This window comes from Henckelia pumila, chromosome 2, assembly GCF_033568475.1.
Source record: "Henckelia pumila isolate YLH828 chromosome 2, ASM3356847v2, whole genome shotgun sequence".
NCBI classification, from domain to species: Eukaryota; Viridiplantae; Streptophyta; class Magnoliopsida; order Lamiales; family Gesneriaceae; genus Henckelia; species Henckelia pumila.
The window spans coordinates 123393180-123401904 of record NC_133121.1 but is presented as its reverse complement, the minus strand read 5'-3'; the positions used below and the strand labels follow the sequence as shown (position 1 = coordinate 123401904).

Here is an 8725-nt window from a genome sequence, read left to right as displayed (position 1 = left end):
TCAAAAGCAAAACTTAACATATCATATAATTTTGTCTGAGAAACAATATATTTTGTCTCACTTTTATATAATATCATACAAAAAATCATTCATTCACATCGCTATCTCATATAATGATAACTTCACATCTCATCTTTCTTTCTTTCTTTCTTTATTCCCTTTATATCTAATTTTCAAAATCTGAAAAAGCCAGAAAAGTTAGGACTAAAAAGAAATCCTAAATCAAACAAGAAATGAACATATATATGGACAACGGCGGCTGAAGGTCACGCGCTCTTCACCAGTTTTCGTCGGTGGAATGCGACACCACCCACCAATTAAAAAAGAAGTAAAGTCCAGCGGGCCCATTAGGCCCAATTATAATAATAATATTAAAAAAAACCCATTAAAATGTGGGCCGTACCGGGGTATCTTTCGTACGCGCCGTGAGCAGTGCGCCATCTCCGCCGACAACAAAGACTTCTCCTCGATCGACGGTAGAAGATAGGCCACGTGTCGGACATCGTGGGCCTCATTACAGCTAAGCGAAAACACTGACCGAGTGAAGTTGGTCTGTCTGTTTCATTCAATTAGCTGTCACCCAAATTTGTGAAAAAGCTGGTTCCATATTTATATATATATATATATTTCCGTTCGTCAAATCAATATTATTGCATTATTATTAAATTATTTTGCATCTATTTTTTTTTATTACGAAGGTTTTTTTTTTATCAATTTCATAACTTGAAATATTGAGTTGAACAAGTGTTGAATATATTAAATACAGAAATGATAAATATTTTTTTATAAAAAAACATTTATTTACTTATTCACTTTGTTGAAGATTTTGAAAAGGATTCTGAAAAGTTTTTTGAAGAAAAATTAAGTGTGTGCTTTTATTCTGGATAATATGTATATATTTTTTAAAAAAGTATTAATCCGAGGAATAGAAAGGTTTACTGACAGAATTAAATGAGTTCAGTTGCAATTTTATAAATCAATTCGAACAAATAACGTACTTAAATTCAATTTTTTTTACTGAATAATGAATTAAAAATTAAAAAAAAATAAAAGAAAAGAAAATAGATTTAAAGCGTAGCCTACGTTCTTGAAGTCCAAACTTTAATTAAGAAAAATCATCCTCACCAAACCTATAATTTTAATCAAACTGTTGCTAAAAACAAATTTTGGTCCCTTCTATATTATCAAATTATAATAACAACAACAATAATAATTAATATATGAATACGGGTATACAGTCATTATCATTTATGAGTATAATAAATAAATGATGAAACAGAAATTTCGGCATCTATAATTTGGTATGCTCTGATTTGGTAAATAGAATAGTCAATATGCTGTCGAGTTATAAAATTGCTTATATAATAATAATAATAAAAAACATGTGTTACCCGAAATTACTAAACAATGCATTTTATTACTGAAACATAATTATTAATAATCTCTAACAAAACTTAAAATTATCACACGAAAATTACATTTAAACTAAAAATGTATTAAACAATAGATCACACAATTATTTTTTAAATCGAATAATTAAATATGAGATCATATCGATTAATTAATTTAATTCAGACGAAACTTGTGACCCGGCCGGTTATATTTACAGTCTCGGGTCGAAAAATCGGATCCTGCCGACAGTCATTTAAAAAGAAAATAAAAATATTGCCCAAAAACTATTATGGCCGCCACGTTCTTCTTTATTTTTTTTCTATCACTATTTCTAATTAAAATTATTTTTATTTTCCCACCGACAAAGACATTACTAAATGTCTAAATTAAAACCACTTACTTCGATGATCCACACATATATTCTGTACACATATAATGATTATAAAATGAACAGATAATTCTTTTCAAACATAAAAAAAATAATTTAGTTTGTTTGGTAATTTTGGGGTTGCCAGTTTTTCCCATTTATTAATTAATATTAATAAATAATAATAAATAAATAGTTGTAAATTTGTAATAAACTTTATGGCTGTCTGACATAGGAAGGTAAGAGCAGTTAATAATCTAATTAAATTGCCAGAAAAATGGTAGCAACACACCCATAAAATACGATATTGGAGCCTCCAACTCTTTTATGAAAACTCTTTTATTCTATTTTTTTTCAAAAAACTTTCATAAAAAGTTAATATGAATTTTTTTTAAAACCATTTGATATATTCAAATACTGAAATCCCGAGATACAATAATAAGCTAAGATGTCAAATCCCAATCAATCAAATGTAAATTCAAATCCGAATACACAATCGTTGGTGTGTTAATTCTGTCTCGTATTGATTGAGTAAATATTTTAGGATTTTAATATAGAGATTTGAGCGACATGACATTCCACCCTTGAACTTGTTTTTGAGATTGAGTTAGGACCAAGTTCATTTCTTGAGTTCCTGTTAATCTAGTTATGAGATAAGTATTGTTTGAGAGAGCTTATAGAAAGCATTTCAAACTTTTTCTTCATAAAATTTCAAAATTTTATTAAGTAAAATTTGAAAAATACTTCATAAATTTCAAATTTTAATTTGTTAAAAAAATTGAAAAATATTTTCTAAACGTTCTTTCAAATACACTCTTAAAATTGGAAATTGACAAGGAAACACAACGCAACGGCATAGTTTCTATCTCCACGTGGACCTTACTAGCGAGTACTTAATTACCGACAGCATCAGTAATACTTAACATAATTTAGTGAGCTAAGTACATTTAATTTAATTTTAAAAAGGACAGATTTGCTGATATCGATCGTATTATAATTCACAAATATTGTATATGTCGTTAACAAAAAAGACAATCAACCTTACACAAGTGTTCGTAACAACTTTTCGCTTTGATTAGCGTAATTAATCACAATCATTGCATAATTGCATTAGTCCCTCGAAAACATCATTTGGACCGACGATTCTAGTAAGACCTGGTTAATTTTGCGAGATGTATACTCAAAAAAATATTAATTATATTATTTTTCATTTTATATGTAGATCGAATTTTCTTACCCCAATTTAAATTATTATGTGATCATATATTAGTATCTGTATGATGAGTTAAATATTTTTTCCATGAATGAGGTATGATTTCTATTTTAAAATATAATAACAAAATTAATTATTTTTTTTAATCTGAGGTGTCAACTATCTCCGCAAACATCTCATTGGTTTCGTTTCAACCTGAAAAAAAAAAGGTACTTAATTTTTATTTTTAGTTTTAGTTTTTTATATTAAAATATTTGAGATATAAGAGATGGTCGCTTTTACATGAATTCGAACTCACGCTGTAAAACAATAAGCCCAAAAGTGCATATTGACTATTGAGATGGAATTTCAATCCTCAATGATTTCTTTGAAGGCACAATAAAATATATATATATATATATATATATATATATATATATATATTTGTGAAAAAGAGACTGTGACAATTGAATGATAGATGTATCATGACTCTATATTTGACATTATCCTCCTCTGTGTTTAGTTGGAATTTTGTCATTGTGGATCACTACAAAGACATATGGGCCTATCTCCAGGCCCAATAAAATACAACGTCTAATCAACATCATCATCTATCTAATTTTTTGATTGCTTGAAGATCGAATTTCATTAATTTTAATTTTAATAATATAATATCGGTGCCTAGTTGGCATTTTAATATCGTGATAAATAAAATGTATAATTGCTATTCAAAGAAACCCATTATTTTTGGATATCTCCGAAAGCCCAACTAACCACATTTCTCTAATATAAAAATAGGGAATATAGTCAAAATGATCCTGTAAGTTTGTCCATTTTGTGTTTTGGTCATGTAAGTATTTAATTTTGGATTTTGGTCCTATAAGTTAAGTTATAATTGGTTTTTAGTCCTTTTTTCATAAAGTGTTGACGTAACATCAGAAAATGCTGGTGTAACAGCTAAAAGTGCTTAAGTGGCATTGAGAAATGATGATGTGTCTGTTGTGACATCAACAATTAAATGCTATGTTTTCAAAATCGGATTGTACCGACTGGTTCAACCGGTTTGATCCGAAATCGGTCACTCATTTGATCCGAAACACTCCCAAAAATCGTTTTAATTGTTGAACAGACAGAACTGGTTAAGAACCGAAAAATTGGTTATTCAATTTTTTTTGAAAAATTATTTTTTTATTTTAAAACCTTAATTTAATATTTTATTATATATATACATGATTATTTGAAATTTTTTCTTCGTTAAAAATATTATTTATTAATATTAGAGTTTATAATTTTTTTTGAATATATTCATATGATTAATTAGTTTTCAAACTACGATAAATATATATATATTTCTATTTATATAAAAAAATTTAGGTTTTTATAATTTAAAATATATTATTAATTATATTATATAAACGATTTTCCAATTCGATTGTCCGGTTAAAACATTCCAACTAGTTGGATTGTTTTTTTAAGTTTGATCAGTTTAATCACTGGTCCGGTTATAAATTAAAAAACATTGCTAAAATAAAAAAGGACTAAAAACCAAAATATAACTAAACTTACAGGACCAAAACCCAAAATTAAATAGTTACAGGACCAAATCACAAAACAAGCAAACTTACATGACTATTTTGGCTATTATCCCTATAAAAATAGGACACGACACGCAGGTTACCCATTTTGCCAAAATCAGCCCAATCAAACTGGGGACCCTTCTTTCTCATTTGGGTTGACCCAATTTGATCATATTCTTGATCCAGCCCCATTCTAATACAATTTCCCAAATTGTTGGACATAGCATTGCGGTTTGAGGGATGAAATTATATATTTGATCACTTTGATTTGATGGTGTTCACAAAAGAAATGTAAGTTCCAGGATTGAGTCTTTAGGAGTGTCGTAACCTTTTTGAAATATGGTCTACTTATGTTCCGTTTAATTCAAATCCAGAAGACAGTGACTGAATCATGATTATTCAAAAGTGATTATAATATAATATTTTTGTATAATTCAAAATTACTTTTAAAATTCATTTACAATTCACAAATGCGCTATGAAATCCCGTCTTTTTTAAAAACACTTCAATAAAAATATTTTTGGTATGTTACTAAAAAACTAATATTAAAAAATTTCGGTTTTAGCTGAAAAAAAAAAAAAAAAAAAAAAATTCGGTTTTTGACTTTTAATTTCAAACACCATCCACTTGATAAGTGAAGATCAGAATCGGGATTGATAGCACTCCTTTAAACACATGAACATAAGAATCAACTCCGAAGTCCGAACAGAACAAGATGAAGCCATAGCATTTTTTTGTCAATAAAACAGTATCAACTATGGAAGGCAAATATGTATTCAAGCCTGTGACTCACAGCTACAAAAATGGAATACCAGCCAGCCACTGGCTGGCAGCAAGGGAATGTAAAGCAAATCGATGATGAAACGAATATTAACCACACTGATTCTTCAATTGTGCAACTTGATTTTCATCCTTCCATCGAGTCGACATCAAATGCGAGTACCACAGTTGAACCTGCAAAACAAGTGAGCATACAAGGAAAGATTTCTCCACCATTTTCATCCACTTTGGTTGATTGGGGAAGCGAGAGTCTCCGCTGCTTCAAGTTCCTTTCGCTTCAGATACTTATCCATGATTGTAAGCCGGGATGTCTCGAACGCAAAGTAGCCTATAGCCGAGAAGCACGCACTGTAAAACACTCGAGGTCCCATTCCACGCGTAAAGCCAACCCACCCTTCTTCCTTCAATATCCGCTTAACCATAGCAGTGACACCACTGTAACTTGCGGCAGCAATCCTATTCATAGACTCTCCATGACCCTGAGTCATCAGCCTGGTTTTCACCACATCCAATGGGGTTGTCAAAGACGCAGAAATCGCCCCGGCCAATGCTCCGCAGACCACACTCTGAAAAGGCTCCAAAAAAGCCTCTCCTGTCTCCCTCAACACCGCAGCTTTCAAATACTCAAACGAAGAATAGCTCAAAACGCCAGCAGGTAAATTCCTAAGCAATGTAGCACTATACCCCGCATATAGCCCCAAGATCCCATCTTTCTCCAAAATACGTAACAGAACCTCCCAAGACCTACCCTTTGCGCCAGCCTGCATCCTCTGAGTGATCAATTCCTTCGGCACCATAATTGCTGAGGACATGATATTCCCCATGGCACCCGCAGTTGGAGGAATCAACACCGTCGGATATTGCCCAATTCTCGAAAGAAAGGACTTACCAAACTCGCACGTCCCAAAATAAACCGCAGAAGAAAAAGTAGAACCCACAATCACAGCAGACACGCCGCTGTAAAACCCAAGAATCCCTCTATTCTGAAAAGTCTTGGCTATGACATCAAACGCCCCCTTGTAAATCTCCGACGCCCCTTTCGTCTGCAACTTAGTTTTAATCGTATCGAGTGGATGGAGACACACATATGTAAAGGCACCGGCAAGTCCACCAGCTGCAGCACCAATGACCGCCCGCTCAACAAGAGAGAGATTCTTGAACAAAGCATGGACCGCGGGAGAGCCTCTCGTGGCGGGCTTCAACCAATTCTGAAACATGGGTTTTTCCGGGTTCTTGATCTTACTGTGAATCGAAACGGTGGTGGAGGAAAACTTCAAACTTACATCGGGAATTGTCGAAAATTCAGGGTTTTGCCTTGTTTTAGGATTAGGGTGTGGGAAGTATGGAGTAGGGGAGGAAATGAGGGTGTTGAGATTGTTAAAGGAGGAATTGAATTCATTGATGGAAGTGGGAGCGAGTGAATTTGCAGAGAAGAGAGCCAGAGATTTGGTGGTCGGAGCTTCCATCGATTGAGGATTGGGCGGATTAGGATATTCTTGGTTTAAATCAGGTTCGGTTGGTCTCTGCAAATATCCAAAGTATGAAGATCAATGGTAATTAATTTCTGTACGATCACTGATTTTGATTTTGATTTTGATTATGATTAGAAATCACAATATAATGCTTTAAAAAAAAAAAAGAAATCACAATATAAGGCACTACTGTATTTAATGTATTGTGACGGTAAAAAAAGAAGAAGTAATGTATTGTAATCTGAACTTTGAAGGCATTTCTAAGTACAATCATACTTACTATTAATTAACAATTTAACACATGAAATATGCTTATTTTGTATCTGGATTAAATTATTCTGATTTGTGAGTAATCAAAATATGATATGATGTTTAGACGGTTATGTATAACTTTTGATAACAATAACAAACATTTGTTTATACTAGGTAAGGGCACCTCAATACTTGAAGTGTTTACCTAAGTTTTAGTGAGGTAGGGAGATTATATTGTGTGTATGGTGACTCACATATTATTCTTAATTAATTCTGTTTGAATCGCAATATATTTAAATAATTTGTATGTTTAAGATGAATATAAAAAATTTATATTCGCAACTGAGATTGGATGTAATAAAAGAAATTATAGACATGTTGTAACAATAATAAAAGTTATAAATTCTATACATGGCATGTAGGATGTAGGATGAGTAAGTATATACATACATATATATCAATATGTCAATACAACATAGGATTGCTTATAAGTTACAACATAGGAACACCTTCATATTATCATATTCTAACATGGCAGCATATGGCAGCAAGCTTTTGTTCTATCTGTAGGATGAGTAGATATATACATACATACGTGTACATATATATTATTACAACATAGAATTGCTTACATATTATCATATTCTTAAGATATTATCATACTCTAAAAAGATGAGTAGGCGCACACGCACATACATACATACATTGAATTGCTTACATATTATCATACTCCAGCAGGACTGTACGCTTTGGTTCTATCTGCAACACTCTTCGAAATATAATGGTCCACACTCGATTGGAATGAAATATTTTAAACAGTTCGTTAACTTCTTTTTGAAATATGTGATTATAATAACATTGTGTACAATCAATACAACAAGTGCAATAAGTATTGTTCTCCATTTGACTCTGCTTTGTAAACTTAGTTTATCTAAACTGGAATTGTATCTGATATGCTTATATAGTAATGAAAATGGGCTGAGTCATTGAGTGTTTATGACAAATGTTTGAAAATGAGTTGAGTCATTGAGTGTTTATGACAAGTGTTTGAACTTATTTTGTCTTCTTTCATATTAATAGATTAGTCATTATGACAAGTGTTAGTTCGTTATTTTATTTGAAATTTTTAAAAAAACATTGTGTTTATTAGATTATTTTTATTTGTATAGTGTCAAAGTATCTTGACTAAAGTAATGGAAACATATTAATTTTGAGTTTATAATATGTTTATAATAAATTAATTAACTATTTAAAGTTTTGTAAAAATTTAAATTGACTTTTATGGTTGTCGATATCATTTATTGTATAAAGCATCCTCTCGAATTCCAGTTTGCGAGAAGAGTTTATGTCATCCTAAATCATTGTAATTCAAGCAGTTAGAAAATAAGAATTGTCGAAAAATTACAGCATAAGTTTAAACAAATTAGAATTTGAGTATACTATATTACCTGGTGCTTTCTTTGGTGCAGGTTTCGCAAAAGATCAAGTTGGTGAGCTGAGTTTTTCTGTAATATATAGTTAGTTAGAAGAACAAAGTCGAAATAGGAATGTGTAAAATATTTGTACAGAAATCAGGTTCATAATGACTGCAGTTATCTCAATGGAATTTCACTCAATAATTCTAATATAGTGGAAAAAATGCACACATGACAAAACTAAAAGCCAACGTGAAAGAAAGAAAGGTTGTAGAGGG

The 8725-nt window shown here is 31.2% G+C and overlaps 1 protein-coding gene across 1 annotated transcript; it reads right to left on the bottom strand.

Moving 5' to 3' along the window:
- Positions 1 to 5216: 5216 nt before the first annotated feature.
- Positions 5217 to 6840, bottom strand: LOC140883614 (protein MITOFERRINLIKE 1, chloroplastic). Its single transcript, XM_073290157.1, has one exon. It carries the CDS (start codon positions 6772 to 6774, stop codon positions 5527 to 5529), a length of 1248 nt encoding a protein of 415 aa, XP_073146258.1. The 5' UTR covers positions 6775 to 6840; the 3' UTR covers positions 5217 to 5526.
- Between the last annotated feature and the right edge of the window lie 1885 nt (positions 6841 to 8725).

Bases quoted from the DNA above. Each gene is read 5' to 3' on its own strand.
- LOC140883614 (XM_073290157.1), bottom strand. From the start codon at position 6,774: ATGGAAGCTCCGACCACCAAATCTCTGGCTCTCTTCTCTGCAAATTCA.